Here is a 22,634-nt window from a genome sequence, read left to right as displayed (position 1 = left end):
TACATAATCCTGAAAAACAAGGTATTTTATAAGGCTATATATTCAAGGATATAGCACAAAACAGGACAACGTCTTTGCTGGATAAAGTAATGAGAATGAAAATGGGCGGGGGGGGGCGATAATAAAAGAGAGCCCTTGCACAAACTGTTGATACTACATTAGCAATTAGGGTTTGATTTCACTCAGCTCCACACTTGAAGCTAAAAGGAAAAATAGAGAGGAAGCATCTATACAATTGGATATTTTTAAAAAGCAACTAAAAGTAGACAATATAAAGTTCATTTGCTCCATAAAATCAATAGAATATTAAGTATAATTACTTAGGTCAGCATAGTTACCAAAAACTCTCAATTACTTAATGTCTGATTACAGATCAGCTCGCCTCCTTCTCATTGCTTAGAATTTGGTCATTTCACTGTAGAAGACTACCAGTTAAGCATTCAAGCCCCCTCCCCCTCTGCCTTTTTACTTCTACATGACATAACTAAGGTCACAGAGACAGAAAGTTTATATTAATGACAAACACTGGAGTTTTCAATTATCTATAAAGTTTAGCTGCAAGCATTAACTGCTGATAATTATATGTTAAATAAAATGGAAAACTAGTTCCCTACATTACTATTATTTTCTACTCAAATAGTGAAAGTGATGGAGAGAAAGGGACACCTGGAACATACCATGAATATTTTACTTTTCCCCCAGGAGTCATGCCACTGGGCACTTACCTCTTAAGGGAGCTTTTACAATACTAACCTTCCAGAGCCTCTGAAGTCTTTAAACTCTATATTGAGAAGAGGCAAGAAGTTGCTTTTACAGAATGGGCAAGTTGTATTCAAATTTGAATCATCTGCCGTCCACCCAGCCATAATTTCTTCATCATAAACTAAGGCTCCACAAGCTCTGCACTGCGAACAACTTGACATCAGAACCTAGGAGCAGAAATGTGCACATACTGAAAGGCTCCACAGTAACACCCTTTTGAGACACATAATTTTATTTCTTTTGTTGATCAAATTTGAAATTAACGGTTCAATTACTTTACAGGTAAAACTACCAGTTTATCTCCCTAGCAGGTTTTTCTCAGTGGTTAGAGCATCAGCTCATGGACTGGAGAGTCCTGGGTTTGATTTTGGTCAAGGGCACGTACCTCGGCTGCAGGCTCCACCCTCAGCCCTGGCCCTGTCAGGGCACATGCGGGAGGCAACTAATGGATGTGTCTCCCTCACACTGATGTCTGTCTCTCTCCCTCCCTCCTACTCTCTCTGAAAAGCAATGGAAAAAACATCCTCAAGTGAGGATTAAAAACAACCAACCAACCAACCAACCACCCACCCGGGCAGCATGGCTCAGTGGTTGAGCATCAACCTATGTGATCCAGGAGATCAAGGTTCTATTCCCAATCAGGGCCATGCCCAGGTTGCCGGCTCGATCTGCAGCAGGGGGCGTGCAGGAGGCAGCCAATCAATGACTCTCTCATCGCTGATGTTTCTCTCTCTCTCCCTCTCCTTTCCTCTCTCTGAAATCAATAAAAACAAACAAAAACTATCAGTTTATTGCCTTATTTACATAAAACATCAAACAAATTCAACAGAATGGCTTTTCTTATTCTGTTGACAAGAGTATCATAGGATTCTGTTAAACGTCATTCTGAAATTAAAAAAAATATGTTCACAGCCACTTTATCATGAGCAGAAACAGAACTTTTACCTCCATTGCACAATTCTGATAGATGCTAGACATGCTGGTGTTTTGAGAAGAACCATGATCTGATTTTTCAAAGTCCTGCCCTTTTATGCCTCTTGGAAATGGAAGTTCACCTAGAGAGAAGTAACCATCATAACCCATTATGTATGAGCATGTCCTTACTCTTTGGAAATGCATACTTAAGCATTTAGGGGGAAGTTTATGAAGTCTGCTATTTATTTTCAAATGGCTCAGTATAAAAACATGTGTGTATGTGTGTGTGTATCAGGGTAACCTGGGGAATTTCCTTAAAAATGTATACAGATGTCCAAGCCCTAAAATTTTTGAGACACAGTCTGTGGGATCGGGCCTTAGAAATGTGTTTTTAACCAGCTCTCTCGGTGAATACCAGAGTCTGAAAGTCCCTGAGCTGTAACACTGAAATGTCTTAGTTCTGTTATTTTTTTAAATTATAATTCTACTTTACCCAGCTCTGTATTATGAAAAATTTCAAACGTCCTTGGGAAGTTGAATCATATAGTGAACAATCATATATTGTTCATACACACAAGTTCAAGAACAAATGATATAATCCACAAATACACACAACTAAAAATAAAATCATTAAGTAACTATAGTACCTGTAGATCATATAAAATAATAGTAATAGTACGGTGTGGCTATATTAAAAATCTATCATCTCATCTCAACAAATGAGGCTTATTGTATGTGTGGTGGGAGAGGGGAAAGTAAGGGCCTATAAATTAGGAGAGAGGACAGTCCTTCCCCATACCTGTTGGGTAATGTGATTTTCCTATATCTCCACTGCTGCTGCTACTGCCAAGGCTTGTGGTACTCTGAGTAAGTTCACTGGGGACCAACCCTGAGATACTTGTGTTAGGTGACACATTCTCCTCCAAAATATGGTCTTCAAGGCCAGCTGGGAAACTGTAATCTCTATTAGTTTCCTCCTTTAATTGAAAAAATAAAACCACACACACACATAAATAATACCTTCATAAATAATGAGAATATATTTACTCCACCTTTTTCAAAATTAAACTCCTCTATAATCCTTAAATAAATCATAACCCCCATATTTTTCAAAACGATGAACTTCTATTATTTGGAATTTCCCTTCCAAACTCTAATAACACATTCAAGCAATGACCTATATAATGTACATTTTGTGGACCCCCGGTGTATGTGTTGGGGTATGGGTGCCTCTCAATATTCAATATCGAAATGAAGGAACTCTAGGAGCTCACATTTCCAATGGGATTGGGATTCCCAGCACAAGTGAGTAGGAGCATTAGAATCAGACACAGCCAGAGTGGGATCTTGGCTCCCCATCACGGACTAGGTATGTGACCGTGCAAAAATTACTTCTTTACCTTTTAATTATATCATCTGAAAAATATGGACAATATGAGTCCTTTAAAATAAGGTTGCTGTGAGACTTTTAGCTGGGAATATGACTGTTCAGAATAACAACCATCAATAGTAGAGACATAAAGAATGAATAAAGTTCTGAACACTGTAGTTCTTGACCACTGTGACTGTTGATGCTTTAGTTTAAATAAAAAACATTTCAATAAGCAGTTCCCTTTTTAATTTTTGCTTTAAAAAATACTTGTGTCTTCTGTGTTATAAAACCACATCAAACAATAAAAAATTTCAAGTACAGATATACAAAACAGGAAATAAAAACACTTAAAATATCAACACCCAGAGTACAATCAAAATTTGATATATATCCTTCTAATCATTTTTAAATATGCATAATACATTTTTACAAAACAGGAAATGTTTTTAAACCTATTCTTCTCATGTAATTTATTTAAATAATGTAGAAGATTTAATGACATTATTTAAACCCCTCCAACCTAGTCCAATTTACTGATGTACTTAATAGGTATTTAGTAAATTCTCTATTGCTTAGTCATTCAGAATGCTTTCCATTTTATATAAGTTACACTGATGAATTCCCATAAAGTATTTTTACACATATCCCTAATTTTTCCCTAAATTAAATTCTGGTTAATAATTATAAACATTTTATAGACTTTTTATTCATTTCTTCCTTTGAAAATATTTATTAGATATATCTTATTTGCTTTTGCCAGGCACTGTATCAGAGATATAGCAATGAAAAGAAAGATTAAGATCTGCTACCACTTGGAATTTACTATCATATATTCCAAGTCCAAATTACTCTGTATAAAGCTTTTTTTGAAGACTGTTAGATAAAATTTCAAATATAAAATGGCTCACTTTTCTTCTTTTTTAAATAATGCCAGGTTAAGATACTTTTGAAGCTAGCTTATTTTGTCTTTCTTTAACTGACCCTGTAAGCTCCTTAAATACAAAATACAATCTGTGTTATAATACTTAATATACTTGAAAGTTTGCCTATAAAATTTTCCTTCAAACAGTATACAAAGTCTTATTTGTCCAGTTTAATTTCCTGTCTCTACTTCCTCCTTAGAACTTTAGCATCCTGAAATTGATTATATTACCTTGAAAATGAATGACGCTTTAAGCCTCCATACTTTTTCCATTATTCTCTCAGATACACATACTGTCCTCTTAACACTCTGACTAACCCAAAACTTTCAGTTTCACTATCAAAAACCAATTTAGATATCATCTGCTTTGCTCTCTTTGGACAATCCCACAGGAACCTTTTCTAAGATACTGCTCCCCTCTTTGCTACTATAGTGGTTAAGAGCATGGACTCTAGAACCAATCTCCCAGACTTCAAATTCTAGTTCTGACACTCACTAGGTTGTGTGACCTATGGATGTTAATTAACCTCTCTGAATCTCAGATACCTCTTCTATAAAATGTGGATAATGATAGTAGCAACCCATGGGATTGCTACAAAAATTAAATAAACATATATGTGTGTGTATATATATATATATATACACACACATATATTCATGTATAAATACAGACATATAGCTTATGACAATACCTAGAACACAGTGCTATAGTAAAATGGTAAACATTTACAGATGTCTGTTTTTCTACTAAAGAACTATAATTCTTTAAACACAATAGTGAACTTTTAAAGTTTCCCTATAAAACAAGCAAAATTTCCCCACTTCTATTTTCATAAGATCTAAAGATATATTAAAAAGATAACAAAGGTAAAGGTTATTTAAAAAGTGAAGTGCTAGGGGAGCAGGGTGGAGGGGGTCAATGGAGAAAAACGGGGGGACATCTAATTCTTGCAACAATAAAAATAAGTTAAAAAATTTAAAATTGAAAAGTAAAAGGTGAAGTGCTATGCAAATATAACATGGCACCCTTATTAAATTAATGCATTAATCATTAGTGCTTTCAAAGAAATAAACTTAACGTGTTAGTTTAGACGGATCTGTGGAATTATAAAGTAGTCTTGATAGTCTATTTCTTCATTATTAATTTCCTTACATGTAGTATGTTCGTCATTTCAAGAAATAGGATATGCATAAAGTTTTAAAATATAAAAACCAGTAACTAAAAATCTCTAAATAATAATTTATATATAAAAAATACTACAAACATTCCAGTAGCAGATAGACTACACACACAAAACATTCTTACCTCATCATCTGAGTAGCTGTAGGCAGACGCTACAGCTACCCACATCTTACTGGCTACTGTCGCTGCTTGTTTCATACCAGACTTTAGGACATCTATCTTGGGCCCCGAGAGTATATTATCCAGCTTTAGCCCTGACAGTGAATTTACCACAGAACCCAAGGAGCCATGTGGTGAAGAACGCACCAGTGCTGATAAAGAAGCTGAACGTTCTTTATGACCTCGGGAGGGAGTTTGCTGCTTGAAACGCCCAGTAAACGTTTTAGACCTAGACACTGCAGGGGAGCTCTTTTCACTTTCAGGATTTTCCTGCACTGGTGGATCATGATCTAAAGGTAGGCTTGATCTCCTCTCTAAAGAGTGAATAAAAGCAGCGGTAGTTCCAGACTCTCTGTTTCCCTCACCGTGTAATTCCATACTAGAAGACTTGCTACCTAGGGGACTCTTTAGGTTCATATAGTTTTCGATTTCATCAGCCAGATTACGTGCAATAACTGGAGAAAATTTATCTTCAGGATCAGTTTTTTCTCCTATAAATTCAGTGGCTAACAGAGACAAAGGATCTAGTCCAGTTTCAACATCTTCCCTCTCAACGGCTTTAGCAACACCATATAAACTACTTCTTTTATTTATTAGGTCTTTGGATCCTGCTTTCAAGTCTCTGGACTGATTACTGTTACTATCATTTTGTAGGCAGTCATGTGTATCCTTTGTCACAGTAGTTGTAGCTACACTGTCATCAATCACAGGTTCCAGGAACTCTTGGCTTTCCTCAAGCATCTCTAACACTGAAGATCTATGCTCAGAATCCCAAGTGCTTTCAGGAAAACGCGTCCTAGTATCAGCTAGATGACAGCCAACACCCTCAAAGCTATGGGTTTTTGCAATATGAAGCGGAGAAGTCTTAGGACACGTTAATGCTGCTGTGAGAATCTTGGCATCTGCTCCCATCATGATAGCCACTTCACTTGAATTCAAATCCAAACTGCTCTTCTTCAGCAACATTCCTGCTCGACTTTCAGAACTAAAACTACAGCTCCTCTCTGGAAAATGCTTTTGTCTCTTTTCTCCTCTATCACCATTCTTGAGATTACTAACTTCACCAAAGACTGCATCTTCAACTGGATCTGGAGCAGAAAACAGCACATTTGATGTACTACCTGAAAGAGAAAGCACAATGTTAAAAATGAACGTTTTCTAAAGTGACTTTTATTAAAAAGTTTACTTTCTGATTTTTTTGAAAGGGACACATACTCTGTAAAAGATTCAAAAAGTTTAGAAGGGAGGAGGGAAGATGGCGGCACTGTGAGAAGCAGCAGAGTGGCCCTGCTCCCAGCCACGGACTCGATTTACTCCTAAAATACTACATAGCCAGCTTGGAGAAACCAGAGAAACACACCTGAGTGGACATATTGAGAGTAGGGAGCACTGGGGAAGCATCATCATAGTCTGGGGGGGGGGGGGGAGGAGGAGAAAGGGGGAGCCCCCCTGAAGCCTGTGCTGGGCTCCAAGCCCTGAGGCTTGGAGGCTACAAAGCTCCCTCCCCTCGGGAGTGCGGACCAGCCTCCAAAAGTGGGGATCTCACACCCAGAGCGGACAAGAGAAGAAGGAGTGCCCCGCACGGAGGGCAGAGAGACCCAGGGGAGTGGGGTGCCCACGATGGGGCGGCGCCTTCCTGGGGAAACAAAACTTCTAATGGTGGCCACGCCCCGCGTGTTACACTCAGAGTGCTGACCACAGGAGAGGCAGTCCCTTTTATCTCCCAGTAGCTTCTCTATTTTTACATTTTAGTTTAGCTTATTATCTTCTAAATTTTCATGACTATTAACAACAATATACTTATCTCTTTTTTTTTAACTTTTATTTGCTTTAGAATTTGTGTTCTCCCTTCACTCTCCCAGTTCTATTTTCACTTGGGTTGTTTTCATTGTGATTGTCAAGATATTTTATAAGATACCCCTTGTTTCATGGAAGTTTAGTTGTGTATTGTCCTGCCTTGCCAGCACCCGTACAACTTACACGATGTGGTTGGGGCTGAGATACACAGTTAGCCAACCTGAGAGGAGAGTCCTCCCAAGGACTGGTCAACAACAATCTAGACCCAATCACAACAGGAGAGACCAAAGAACCCGCAAAAGGGAAACCCACAAAAGGGACATGCCCAGGGCTCATAAGTATAAGGAAAACACACCTCTGGGCTCCACTGGACTCACACTACAAAAATCCCTCCCCATAAGACTGGGAGACAGCAAATATATCTAATATATAGATACAAACACTAAGAGCCAACAAAATGGGGAGACAAAGAAACAACCCCAAACAGAAGAAAAGGAAAAATCGCCAGAAAAAGACTTCAATGAAATGGAGTTAAGCAAGTTATCAGAAATAGAGTTCAGAGTAATGGTTATGAGGATGCTCAAGGAAATTAACGAGAACAACAAGGCACTTAATGGTAAGGTCGAGGAACTTAGTGAAAACATGAAAAAAGAGATAGATATCATAAATGAGAATCAGGCAGAAATAAAGAATACTGTATCTGATATCAAGAATACACTGAAAGGAATTAAAAGCAGGCTCAATGAAGCAGAGGATATAATAAGTTACTTAGAAGACAAAGTAGAAAAAAATCAATCAGAGCAACAAAAAGAAAAAAACACTTAAAAGCATGAGGACAGTCTAAGGGAGCTTTGGGAGAGCATGAAGTGAAACAACATTTGCATTATAGGAAATCCGGGGGCGGGGGGGGGAGCAAGGGATAGAGAGCTTGGTGGAGGAAATAATGACAGAAAACTCCTCTATGCTGGCAAGGGAGAAAGCCACACAAGTTCAGGAAGCACAGAGGGTTCCAAACAAGAGGGACCCAAAGAGACCCACTCCAAGATACACCATAATTAAAATGGCAAATGTCAAGGACAAAGAGAGAATATTAAGGGCTGCAAGAGAGACAAGCAGTGACCTACAAGGGAACCCCCATAAGGCTGACATCAGATCTCTCAACAGAAACTCTTCAGGCCAGAAGGGAGTGGCATGAAGTTCTCAAAGTAATGAAAAGCAAGGGCATGCAACCAAGATTGCTTTATCTGGCAAGGCTATCATTTAAAATTGAAGGTGAATTAAGAGCTTCCCAGACAAAAAAAGGCTAAAGAAGTTCAGTACCATGAGCATTGCAAGAAATGCTAAAAGGACTGCTCTAAGAAAAAGAAGGAATAGTGAAAGGTACATCAGCATAAAGGAGAAAAATGGCATGAAATAAGTATATATCAACAGTAACCTTAAATGTAAATGGAATAAATGGTCCAATCAAAAGACACAGAGTAGCTGAATGGATAAGAAAACAGGACCCGAATATATGTTGTCTACCAGAGACCCACCAGAGAGCAAAAAACTCACACAGGCTAAAAGTGAATGGATGGAATAAAATATTCCATGTAAATGGAAAGGAAAAAAAAGCTGGAGTAGCAATTCTTATTTCTGACAAAACAGCTTCAAAATAAAGACCATAACAAGAGACAAAGATGGTCACTACATAATACTAAAGGGATCAATCCAACAAGAGGAAATAACCCTTATAAACATATATGCACCCAATACAGGAGCACTTAAATATATAAAAAACTTCTTGGTGGACTTTAAGGGGGAGACTGAAAGCAACACAATCATAGTGGGGGACTTTAACACCCCACTGTCAGCACTGGACAGATCATCAAGACAAAAAATCAACAGGGCAACACAGACCTTAAATGACTCACTAGATTTAATGGATTTAATTGACAGTTACAGAACATTTCATCCCAAAGCAGCAGAATACACATTCTTCTCAAGTGCACATGGAACATTCTCAAAAACAGACCACATGTTGGGGCACAAGGCAAGTCTCTACAAATATAAGAAGACTGAAATCATATCAAGCATCTTCTCAGATCACAATGCCATGAAACTAGAAATCAACCACTATAAAAAAACTCAAAAATATTCAAACACATGGAGGCTAAACAGCATGTTATTAAACAATGAATGGGTTACCAATGAGGTCAAGGAAGAAATCAAACACTTCTTGGAAAAAACGAAAATGAACGGACAACCACCCAAAATCTATGGGACACGGTGAAAGTAGTCTTGAGAGAAAAGTTCACAGCATTACAGGCCTATCTCGAGAAACAAGAAAAAGCTCTAATGAACTATCTAACACAACAACTAAAAGAACTAGAATGAGAACAGCAAGAAAGGCCCCGAGGAAGTAAAAAGAAGGCAATAATAAAGATCAGAGCAGAAATTAATGACATAGAAATTAAAAAACAATACAAAAAATCAATGAAACCAAGAGCCGGTTATTTGAGAAGATAAATAAGTTGATGCACCTTTAGCCAGACTCACTAAGAAACAAAGAGAGAGGACCCAAATAAGTAAAATCAGAAATGAAAGAGGTGATATAACAACCAACCCAACAGAATACAAAAGATTGTAAGAAAATACTATAAGCAACTATATGCCAACAAACTGGACAACATGGGTGAAATGGACAAATTCCTAGAAGCATACAACCTTCCAAAGCTGAATCAAGAAGAGGCAGAAAACCTGAATAGGCCAATAACAACTAATGAAATTGAAGCAGTAATCAAAAAACTCCCAGCAAACAAAAGTCCTGGGCCAGATGGATTTACAGGCGACTTTTACCAAACACTCAAAGAAGAATTAACACCTATTCTACTCAGACTATTCCAGAAAATTCAAGGGGATGGAAAACTCCCAAACTCTTTTTATGAGGCCAGCATCATCCTAGTCCCAAAAACAGATAAAGATACTACAAAGAAAGAAAATCACAGGCCAATATCCCTGATGAACATAGATGCTAAAATCCTCAACAAAATACTAGCAAACTGGATCCAGCAATAAATTAAAAAGATCATACACCACGACCAAGTGGGATCTATTCCAGGGATGCAAGGCTGGTATAACATCCATAGTCAATAAATGTGATATATCACATAAACAAAATGAAGGACAGAAACCATATGATCATATCAATAGATGCAGAAAAAGCATTTGACAAAATCGAGCACCCATTTCTGATAAAAACTCTTAGCAGAGTGGGAATAGAGGGATCATACCTCAACATTAATAAAGGCTATTTATGACAAACCTACCAGCCAACATCATACTCAACGGTAAAAAACTAAAACCATTTCCCTTAAAAAGAGGAACAAGACAGGGATGTCCACTTTCACCATCCTATTCAACATGGTACTGGAAGTCCTTGCCACAGCCATCAGGCAGGAAAAAAACATAAAAGGTATCCAAAACGGCAAGGAGGAAGTAAAACTGTCATCATTTGCACATGACATGATATAATACATAAAAAACCCTAACGACTCCATCAAAGTACTACTAGATTTAATAAACAAATTTGGCAAGGTAGCTGGATACAAAATCAACATCCAAAAATCAATGGCATTCTTATACACGAACAGTGCACTTTCAGAGAGAGAAACTAAAAAAAAAATACCATTTACCATTGCAACTAAAAAAAATAAGATACCTAGGTATAAACTTAACCAAGGATGTAAAAGACCTGTACTCGGAAAACTACGGGACACTGAAAAAAGAAATAGAAAAAGATAAAACAAGTGGAAGAATATACCATGCTCATGGATTGGAAGAATTAATATCATTAAAATGTCCATACTACCCAAAGCAATTTATAGATTCAATGCAATTCTTATTAAAATACCAACAGTATATTTCACAAATCTAGAACAAGCATTTCAAAAATTTATATGGAACCAAAAAAGACCCTGAATAGCTGCAGCCATCTTGAGAAAAAAGAATAAAGTGGGAGGGATCACTTTACCAGATATCAAACTGTACTACAAAGCCATTGTAATGAAAACAGCTTGGTACTCGTACAACAACAGACATATAGACCAATGGAAGAGAACAGAGACCCCAGAAATAGACCTAAGCCATTGTGGTCAGTTAATATTTGACAAAGGAGGCAAGAACATACAATGGAGTAAAGACAGTCTCTGCAATAAGTGGTGCTAGGAAAATTGAACAGTTACATGCAAAAAAATGAAACTAGACCACCAACTTTCTCCTTATATAAAAATAAACTCAAAATGTATAAAAGACTTAAATGTAAGTCATGAAACCATAAAAATCCTGGAAAAAAACATAGGCAGTAAAGTCACAGACATCCCACACAGTGTAATTTTCACTGATACGTCTCCTAGGACAAAGAGAAACAAAAGAAAAAATAAACATATGGGACTACATCAAACTAAAAAGTTTCTGCAGAGCAAAAGAAAACAGCCTCAAAATACAAAGAACCCCCCGCCCCCCAGTCTGGAAAACATATTTACCAAGAATGTATCTAATAAGGGGCTAATTTCCAAAGTGTACAAAGAACTCAGCAAGAGGAAGACAAACAACCCAATTAAGAAATGGGCAAAGGACCCGAACAGACACTTCTCCAAAGAGGACATACAGATGGCCAAGAGACACATGAGAAAATGCTCAACGTCGCTAATCATCAGGGAGATGCAAATTAAAACCACAATGAGGTATCACTTCACACCTGTAAGAATGGCTACCATCAACAAATCAACAAACGACTCGTGCTGGCGAGGGTGTGGAGACATGGGGAACCCTAGTGCACTGCTGGTGGGAATGCAGACTGGTGCAACCACTATGGAAAATAGTAGGGAGGCTCCTCAAAAAATTAGAAACGGAGCTGCCTTTTGACCCAGTGATTCCACTTCTAGGAATATATCCTAAGAATCCTGAAACACGCATCAGAAAGAATATGCACCCCATGTTCATAGCAGCATAATTTACAATAGCTAAGATCTGGAAACAGCCCAAGTGCCGATCAGTAGATGAGTGGATAAAAAAGCTGTGGGACATTTACACCACGGAATACTACGCAGCTGTAAAGAGGAAGGATCTCGTACCCTTTGTGACAGTACGGATGGACCTGGAGAATATTATGCTAAGTGAAATAAGCCAGGCAGAGAAAGACAAACATCACATAACCCTGCTTGTATGTGGAATCTAAAGAACTTAATAAACTGATGAACAGAAATGATTCAATGACATGGAAGCATGGATCAGACTGACCAATCTCAGAGGGATGGAGGAGGGCAGGTGGGTGGAAGGGGAAGAGATTAACCAAAGACCTTATATGCACATATGCACAACCCAAGGACACAGACAATGGTATGGAGAGCGACTGGGGAGGGGGGAAGGATGGGGTGGAATGGGTCACTGGGGAGAAAAGGGACATCTGTAATATTTTGAACAAGAAAAACAAACCAAAAAAAAAAAAAAGCATAAAAAGAAAAAAGTTTAGAAGGTAAAAAAGAAGTATACAGAAAAAAAGTACAAACAAAACCAATTCAACCCTGCCTCCCAGAGATAACATTTTAATGTATAATCTGCCTTTCATCTTCTATGCATACACACATACACACTTTATTTATTTATTTATTTTGTTAATCCTCACTCCAGGATATTTTTTCCATTGCTTTTCAGAGAGAATGGATAGGAGAAAGAGAGAAACACCAATGTGAGAGAGATACATCAATTGGTTGCCTCCCTCAAGCGCCCGGACCAGGGCTGGGGACTGGTAGGGGATTGAGCATTCAACTGAGGTATGTGCCCTTGGCGAGAACCAAACCCGGGACCCTTCAGTCCACGGGCTGACGCTCTAACCACTGAGCAAAACTGGCCACAGCGAGGATATTTTTTCCATTGATTTTTTTTTTTTAGAGGGAGGGAGGGAGGGAGGGAGGGAAGGGGAGAGAAAGAGAGAAGATGTAAGAGAGACACATTGATTGGGTGCCTGCCAGACTGGGGCAGAGTTCCTGCAACCCAGGTACGTGCCCTTGACCGGTAATTGAATCCACAACCCCTTGGTCCACGGGCTGATGCTCTAACCACTTAGCCAAACAGGCCAGGGCTATAAACATACACTTTTAAAAAGATCATGTAATATATGCTGTATATACCTATACTGTTCACTAAAATATATCACATTTATCAATATATATACCTTATGCTATCTATAGATCTATGCTGTATACACCTATATTGTTCGCTGAAATATATCACATTTATCAATATAGATCTATACCTTACATTTTAAAGATTTTACATTTAATTTAATAAATACATTCTCCATCAAGTAACAGATCTAAAAAGAAAGAATCTCTTCTAGCTTAGCTTTCATGTATCTCATTCAACAAATATTTGCCTGGTCTACTCTGCACAAAGCAAATTCATAATCATGAAGGAATTATATATTTGCTATAGCTAAACTCTTCCTGTTTCAAAGTAAAATAACTACCCCCAAAATAAAGAATCTAGAAGAGAGTGCTTAGAATTGGCCAACTTCAAGAAGGATAATAAAATCTGAGTAGCTAAAAATTGTTCAGATATATTCATTCCTTCAGCAAATATCTGAATGTCTACTAGCATCCACTATGTGAGGTGCTAACAAGTAACACACACATGATCCCAGCCAGACCTCACAGATCAGTCTTGTCTCATCAGGTAGCACAAAATTATGTAGGGATATCCCTGCCCCCAAACTTTGGGGAAAGCAAGTAGTCTTTTACTCTTTGCTACCATGCAAATTTTTCTACTCCAAAACCGAAAGCTATTTCCTATTTGAATCATTACTCAAATTCAAGTCTATCCATTCATATTTAGGACTCTTATTTGTTTTTTAAAAAGCATAATGACCTGAGAGATTTGAAGGGAAAGTATTTGATAAGGTTTTCTTTCATCTTCCAAATTGATTTCAAGCTTCTTTTTAATCTTTCAAATTGGTACCAACTAATAATCAAAATCATACCAATTAAACTAATAATAAGTATTTAGATTTTTTTTTTTAAGCTTTTAGGGGAATCATATTAGCCTATTTTACAAATTTGTACCTGCTTTGAACACTTTTATCAATATTTGTGAAACACACCTTTGCAAATTTACTAGTTTTCATAGTATTTCCAGAAATTTAGTGACACATTTTATTCAATTTTAAAATGAATTTGACTGTTTGATGTATTGGCAAAAGCCCCATTACCAACCACCTCCTTTCTTAATAATATAAATCTTCCTAGATCAAGATATAAGATGGAAATATGATGAGTAAAAAAGGAAGAAAACACACCAGTCTCCAGACCACGTCCATTTCAGTATTTTAGTATCTGAGAAGATTCTAACCCTTTGATGAAGCAAACTCTGCCCTCCTTTTTAAAAAATCTACTATCAACAGGTTGGGAAAATGGGATATAGAACATATATATCAATTATTAGTTCAAAAACCTTTAGCTTCACCTCTTGTGCAGTACCTCCCCCCCATAAAAAATGAACTGACTTGGTGTCACAGTAAATACAAAAAAAAAAAGACTTTAAGAATAAGAAATATTTCTACATTGACTTAAAAAGCTGTGCAAATTAAGTTCTATAAAGTCATACAATAGATACACTTACAGACAAAACAAAGAAGTGGCTCAGGGGCTTAGAACAACTGGGCCAATATTAAAGGCCCACTGGCATTTTGCGTACAGAGGAAGTGATGTCAATCATTTTTTCCATTTTCCTTCAGTGACAGAAATTACCCTGTCACACATAAGCCCTTTGGAATTCGATCACATCACTCATCTCTGTTCTTGATGAGCATAAGAGGCCCTACAGGCACTTCTCATTATCTACTATGAGAAAGTGGGACCAAATTGAGAACAGGTAATAGAACAAGAACAAGAAAAGGTATTCCAAATAACTACTAAACACTCTAAATACCCCTCCTTTTAAAAACTGAATGTAGCCCGGCCGGACGTGGCTCAGCGGTTGAGCGTCGGCCTAGGATTCTAGGCGATCAGGGTTCGATTCCCAGTCAGGCAGGGCACATGCCAGGAGTTGCGGGCTCGATCCCCAACAGGGGGAGTGCAGGAGGCAGCTGATCAATGACATCATCATTGATGTTTCTATCTCTCTCTCCCTCTTCCTTCCTCTCTCTGAAATCAATGAAGATACATTAAAAAAAAAAAATTTTAATTAAATGTATTTAAATACCTATTTTAACCTCTTCTTTAGCTCGTTTATAGGATTTAAACTTACTACTCCCTCTTCAGCATGTTCATTATAATTAAGTCAATAATTAAATGTCATTAAAGATACATATATACTTGTAGGAGTATATTTTAACTATTTAATAACCAACACGTAAAGACTCACCACTGCTACTTTTCCTGCCGTTGATATCAAATATACCAGATGCAACTTTCACAATACTGCCGCCCCACACAGGAGGCTCAGTTGGACTCTGTGACTCTCCACTAGCTTCTGAATGTTTTGCGACCACAGCAGAGACATCACACACCTCTGGGGAAAAAACATTAGAATGTTATCATTCCTACCTTTGCCAGTATTGAACAGAAACCATGTATTGATTTTAATACATACTATGTCGTTTTCCCCCTAAGTGGGGATGAATACATGACTATTTTATTACTGACTTATTATGTCTGATTTACTTTATGCCATAAATGTTGCCAGTATTGACTGAAATAAAAGCTTTATTTTAGCATTCAATAATCCTATCTTGAGCATTCATGAGTGAATAAATTAAAGCTTTGGCCTTCAGTTATATTCCTCATCGCCTGTCAAGTAGGAGATGGCCTTGCTTCTGCATAACTGGAGCATAAAATAGGTGGCATCATTGAAGAAAGTATACTTTTTTTAAAAAAATTGATTCCAGAGAGAGGAATAAGGGGTAGGAGGTGGGGGGTGGGGGGGAAGAAACATCAATCTGTTACCTCCCAAGCACACCCTCATCAGGAATAGAACCCCACCACCTTTTAGTGTACGGAAGGATGCTCCAACCAACTGAGCCACACTGGCCAGGGTAAAGAAAGTATACTTTTGTGTAAAAAAGATAGGACAAACATCTTGTTATCATAAAGTCAAAATATTCCTCCATATTTCCATAAAATGATTACTACAAATCATTTCTACCTCAGTGAGTCCCATTAAAAAAACCCAGGAAACTAAAAAGACTATATTTAAACCACCAATGAAAATTACCCACTTATTTGAAGGATTTACAGTGACAGAACATTTTAAAATAAAGGCGAGTTTTGCTCAGTGGTTAGAGCATCAGCCCAAGGACTGAAGGGTCCTGGGTTTGATTCCCACCAAGGGCACATACCTTGGTTGCAGGCTCGGTCCCAGGCCCTAGTTGGGGCATGTGCAGGAGGCAACCAGTTGATGTCTCTCTCTCACACTGATGTCTGTCTGTCTTTCTCTCCCTCCCTCCCTGCCTCCCTTCCAGTTTCTGAAAAGCAATGAAAAAAATATCCTCAGGTGAGGATTAAAAAATAAAAATAAAAAAATAAAGGGGACAATAGGATACAAGTTTGATGACTCAAAAGTTTAGTCTTGATTCTGTCACAAAGTAGCTATATAATTTTGGCAAATAAATACTTTAATGGGTCACAGTTTCCTACAGAATTGAGGGCTGACCTACAGTATCTAAAGATCTCTTAAATTCTGAAATTCAGAGATTACCAAAATCTACCATATATAATGGTACATAGTATCTTATAAGCTCAGACCTTACATTTCTAAAAATTATCACCAAAATTATCAAATAACACTTTTAGTTAACAGGTATTTTTCTAAATAAAGCTAGAAAATATTAGTACTTAACCTTCTGTTTGTACTTTCATTTTAGTTATCAACTCTCCTGCCACCTGTTCTTCAGGCACATGGGTTTCTGCATCATCCTTTAGAAGCTCATCCTTAGACCCATAGCCTTGGTCGGACTGACCACCTGTGAAAAACAATGCAGGCTTACAGAGAAAAGTTTTCATATATTTACAGTCCAGCTACAAATTTTCAAAAGAAAATTCCAGTGATCTACAGAATTAAACTTAGAGAAAAGGAAGACAAGAAAGCTTACAAAGCACACAGAACATTTTAAAACAATAAGCAGCAAAGAACAGTAGGAACAGGAACATCAAAGGCTAAAAACCATTACACATTTGAAAGCACTGAATCTTAATTTCCTGATCTGTAAATTAACAGATTTGGACAAGATGTCTTGAAAAGTTTCTTTTGGAGTATGTCTACAGATTGCTACTTTTTGTGTAAGAGGGGGAAATAAGACAAACATGTATCTGCTTACTTTTGCAAGAAGAAATGAAGGACAATAAACCAGAAAACAAAACTGGTTACCTACAAGGTGTGGGCAAAATAGAGTGGAAGAGATAGAGAGGAAACTTCTCTAAATATGGCTTGTTACATTGTTTTTAGTTTTGGAAATGCATTAACTTCTACAAAGTCAAAAAATTAAATCAATAAAATGGGGTGAGGAGTCACTAAACTTGAGTGAAAGCAGAAACAATGAATCCAAGTGTACTTCACATGAATAACATAACCACAGTGATGGGGGGCTCACTCAAGTGACTTCGGAACACATATTCTGAGGATGCATTCTAGGCCTGGGGATGGGCAACAGCCAAACCCCGAACTCCTAACGGGGTTTGTTTTTTGCAGGGGAGAGGGTGTAGTGATTCTGAAATTATTTCTGGTGTACTGTAGGACTTAGACTTAGCAAATGAGTAAATGTGATGATGTTTTTGGGAGCCATGATTCTTAGTGTGGAAGAGAGATTTAAAAAAAAACACACAAAAAACAGAATGAAGGAAGGCAAAGAAAAACCTGTGGGGTTGATTGGAATTATAAGTATTTCTACTATATATACATATTTTCTAGCTCTGCTGAAAAAGTCTAGAAGCAGTAACACCTTGGTAGTGGTAAACACACTTAGAGCTCAGATCTTGGTTTCTAAAATCTATTGCCCATTAAGAGGAACCTAGGATCCTTGAAGAAATGGCTGATTCCAGAGCTCAGGCAGGGCAAGTACAAAAATAAGTCAGGAACATTTTACTGTGCAAGAAAGGAGGTGCTTAAAAACCTGATGGAGGCATGCCTAAAGGACATACAATAGAATACCATCTTACAAATGTGGAGGGAGGGTAAAGTTGGCAAAACCACCACTTTATAACCATCACAGTGAAGACTGGTTCAGGCAAGAATCAGCAGCAGATGCTAAATTTAAAAGAGAAAGTGTGGTAAGAAAGGGTATTATTGCATAGTCTCACAGCGTCTCCTCACATATAGCTTATTATCTGCAAGGGGGAGAATAGAAACTAAGAGAAACAAAACACTGAGACCAGTGATCAAAATTAACATCACCAATGAGGGGCAGACAGACACTGTGTGCCTCTGGAACAGTGTGCCTCTGCCATGCGAAAATCTGAGGAGGATACAATATCACTTTTGTAACATAGCTGTGGATGCATAACCTAATCTAATCACACGGAATATCAGGCAGGCTCAAACTGAGGAGCATTCCACAAAACAACTGGACTGAATTCTCCAAAAGGTTCAAGGTCATGAAAGGCAAAGAAAGAGTGAAAAACTGTGCCAGGTTAAAGACGACTAAAGAGGGGGAGTTAAAGTACCACAAAGGACATCACAATAATTGACAAAATTGGAACACAGACTCTATAGATTAAAGCAGTTTATCAATGTTTTGCTGAATTTGGTAACTATACTGTGGTTATGTAAAAGAAGGCACCTCTGAAGAATTAAGAGGTAACAGGGCAAGATATATGCGACCTGCTCTCATATGATTTAAAAAAAATAGTAATAATATGTATCTGTGTATAGAAAAAAAATAAAGCAAATGTGGCAAACTAAAAGTGAGTAAATCTAAATAAAAGTCATTCAAAAGTTCTCTATTCTTGCAACATTTCTACAAGTTTGAAACTATTTCAAAATGAATTTTTTTTTAAAGTCTATTTTGGCTTTAAATTTAAATCATTTAAAACCAAACTAAGACCAGTTACTAGATAATCCTTTTATAAAGGACATCAATGAAAAATACATAAAATAGAAAATACAGTGTCTTATACTTTCTACTACCATTTGTTACACTGCCACTCGAATGCTGGGTTTGCCATATATACAGTAAAACAAAAGAACTGAACTTCTTTAAATGCTACTATTAGAATGACTAACTTCAGTCATGTTTTTATTGCCCCCCTCAGGAAGGTAGGTAAGGCATTGTGGTGCAATGAAAGGACACTAGACTGGAAACTGAGTAAACTGATCAATCCCCGATATGTTCCCCAACATGCTAAGTGACTCAGTATCAGGTACCAAGTGGAAAGATTCTACAAGATAATCCTTAATAAAAAGAGTAACTTAAGCATCTGTGCTACAAGTCTCCAAAAGTATCAAATGACATCACCAGAAACTCTACAGAGATATATAATCACTGTAAATTCAGTACCAGGGCTTCAGCCATTTGAAATTCAGTTAAAAAGAAATATATGGAAAAGGGAAATTTCTTCCCTAACTACTAGAATCTTTATGCCAATTATCCAGGATTTCTAGACCATTTTTTCTATTAAAGGAGACAAGTTTAAAAATCTAGAGTGATAAGGAGAGTATTTATTATTACTATTATTTTTATTCGTGGTGAAATGATTTCATACCATGAAATGATTTTCTTGGTATTTCATAAGTAAAATCCATTTCATTTATAAGTATTAGAAAAAAATACAGGAGGTAATAAAATAAAGTGGCTTTAAAATGAAAGTCTCCTAACAATTCCTACTTGATAAAGTTAATTTACAAACAGGATTGTAACTTAGCCTTATGTTGAGTTTCAATAATTTATACATGCTTCTGTAGTTATGGGGTAGTTTTAACATAAGAATTCAGATCAGTTTTAGCAAACAAAAACCACCTCAATAGCTGGAACACTGAAATCTTTAACGCCTATAAAACTATTGGACACAATAATGCTATAAACCAACCTCAAAATAAGAATTATAGTGAGGCATAGTATATTTTCAAATAAGATAACATATATGCTTGCAAACTGATTATCAAATGTTAGTTGAATATTTTCAGTAGTATATATGATTATATTTATTTGAAGGAGAAAAAGCCAAGAAAATGAAAACTGTTTTCCACTGGTAACAAGATTTAAAATACAACAAAAGGTCTCTCCCTCACCCTTGCAAGCCAGCAAAATTTAACCTAATAAATGGGAAATTACCTGAAGTGGTTAACACTCAAGGGTAGAATTAACGCACACATGTATCCATAGCGTCATGTCATACAAGTTTGTCTGCACCCCCACACCATGACAGCCAAAGACAAATGCAGCACCAAGAAACAAAACAGAGCAAAAAACAGAGCAACAGAGAGCAGAGAAAAGGAAACTTCAGTCATTGAGATGAGATCATCAGATGAAGCACAGGAACCAGCCTTAGAATTCTTTTTAAAGAAAAGTCTGAGATATCAACAACAAAGAAAAACAAGCAAGAAGGGAGTGCAACACACACATATCTGCTCAATGTGCTCCTTTAATTACGCTGAATTCTACTTTCAGGGGACAGAAGTTATGCCCAGAGCTTTGAATGTAAAAGCAGCTTTAGTAGTTTCTCAGATTTTTTAAAGTGTCATTTAAGGTAATGAGTATGCAAGAGAATACTTTTTCTCATGGTGTGAACTTATTTTCTTCCCTCTTTAATATTCATAATCTCAAATTTTTACAATTTCCCACTTAATGAAAAAAAAAGATTTGCAAGTTTTGTCAGTAATATTCAAGCTCCTCATCGCACATCCCCTAACAATTATATCATATACTTTCACAAATCAATGATGAACAAATACAAAGAAGTTCCATGCTAGAGCCTTTTGCACAGCACTCCAAAGTTAACTACAGGAAATAAAGAGAAGTGAGCGGCAATCAAAGGTGTAATTTCTTCCTTTATTTATATTCAGTATTTTTAAAGTACTCATATTGCACAAACTCAAGAGGGGTGTAAAAGCTTCTTAAAAAAGGAAGACTTAATATAAGAGTAAGTGAAGGGTTAGTAAAATTCAGATTTAGTACCTGTGCTAGAGTGATTATCAATGGAATCAAGACTGATTAAATCTCTGACGAAGACTGTGTGCTCCCCATTGTTAGCATCATTAGAACTATCCACGCTACCGTGGCTCACCGTGTCCCCATCACTTCCACCTGTGGCATTCTGAGGAGCTAAAGATAAGGACAATAGCAGTTCAATAATTCATGCACTGACAATCTCTGAAACTAAACATCCATGACCCATAGTTCATTTAAAGTTGCAGAACACTTTCTAAATATGTGGTGGGGGGAAAAGGGATTTTGGACTAAGGTAATATCTGTCTTTAGTTGTATATAAAATACCACCCGGAATTTGATTTAAGTTCTCTACGTCATATAATTAAAATTCATATACCTATAAAGCTTATGGTTCAGCAAGAAAGTATCTTCCCAATCACATGTATTACCTGATATTGAGGAGACCTGTGACTTTTGCACAGTCTTTTTAAGCGGCTGCCTAAATTGTGCCAAGCCATGTACCACATTCCGTACCTTCGTCCATAAGAAGATACCACTGCGGGTACTGCTAGGCCACGGGCTCTCCAAAACTACCTAAAGGTAAAACAAAGGTAAAACTAATGATTATTAGAAATATTTGATTTTTTAAAATATACACACATATATAATACATATATAAAAATTATACCCCAAAACATCTAAAAGAAGGTATAAAAAATTATTAGTCTTAATAAGCAGCATATATTGCCCAATGTGAATCCTACTTACCTTATTATAATAACCGTAAGTAATAGCATTTGGCTTTATGTTAGCAGTTTTCATTTCAAATAAGACTCTCACTGCTAAAACAGGATGACCCCAAAGTCCACAAAGCTGCATTACTACTCGATAGCACACCTAACAAAAATATCAAAGCATTAGTAGTTAGCACACAGTCCATCTGTGACTTGTAGAGATTTTTAAACGATCTACCCAATTCTTCTTCTCAAAGTTATTAAGCACTATTTTCTCCTTTGTTGTGGTTTGAGAGTCTCGGTAAATTGTCTGTAAAACCTATTCATTAATGGAAGTACCAGCATTACTAACTGTTGAATGTAAGACCTAAGGGCATGTGTTCCATTTGTTTCAGAAACTAAGTTTACACAAAGAGAATGACTATTATTCTCCATCATTTGAGAAGAAATTCATTTTTCAAATCAAGTATGAGTAAAATAGCTCTCCTAAGTCATGTTTTATATTCTATGTCAAGGAATTAAAGACAGCATTCTCCAGGATGCCGAAAGAATTCTGTAAAACCATGTCTCTAAAAAGTATGGGGAAAAAGTAAAACACCCCGTAATACAATTAGCAAAGGCTTTTCTGAGGATATGTGTTCACCAAGATTTGATCAGAAGAGAACAAGTCAATT

General features: G+C 36.9%; 1 protein-coding gene across 3 annotated transcripts in view; it reads right to left on the bottom strand.

The window, feature by feature from the left end:
• DENND4C (DENN domain containing 4C) overlaps nucleotides 1–22,634 on the bottom strand; it is a 104,804-nt gene that overhangs the window by 18,464 nt on the left and 63,706 nt on the right. For 2 of the 3 annotated variants that reach the window (XM_081150524.1, XM_081150526.1), the window contains exons 18-26: nucleotides 21,995–22,123; nucleotides 21,676–21,820; nucleotides 21,254–21,400; nucleotides 16,985–17,107; nucleotides 15,511–15,657; nucleotides 5,278–6,434; nucleotides 2,477–2,654; nucleotides 1,708–1,817; nucleotides 754–929 (exon numbers count right to left, since the gene is read on the bottom strand). In XM_081150524.1, the coding sequence (XP_081006650.1) occupies nucleotides 754–929; nucleotides 1,708–1,817; nucleotides 2,477–2,654; nucleotides 5,278–6,434; nucleotides 15,511–15,657; nucleotides 16,985–17,107; nucleotides 21,254–21,400; nucleotides 21,676–21,820; nucleotides 21,995–22,123 (2,312 nt within the window). The remainder of the gene's footprint in view (nucleotides 1–753; nucleotides 930–1,707; nucleotides 1,818–2,476; nucleotides 2,655–5,277; nucleotides 6,435–15,510; nucleotides 15,658–16,984; nucleotides 17,108–21,253; nucleotides 21,401–21,675; nucleotides 21,821–21,994; nucleotides 22,124–22,634) is intronic. The other variant, XM_081150525.1, reaches the window with a different exon arrangement.

This window comes from Miniopterus schreibersii (genome assembly GCF_964146895.1).
Source record: "Miniopterus schreibersii genome assembly, chromosome: 11".
Classification (NCBI taxonomy): Eukaryota; Metazoa; Chordata; class Mammalia; order Chiroptera; family Miniopteridae; genus Miniopterus; species Miniopterus schreibersii.
This window is presented reverse-complemented; position numbering and strand designations above follow the sequence as displayed.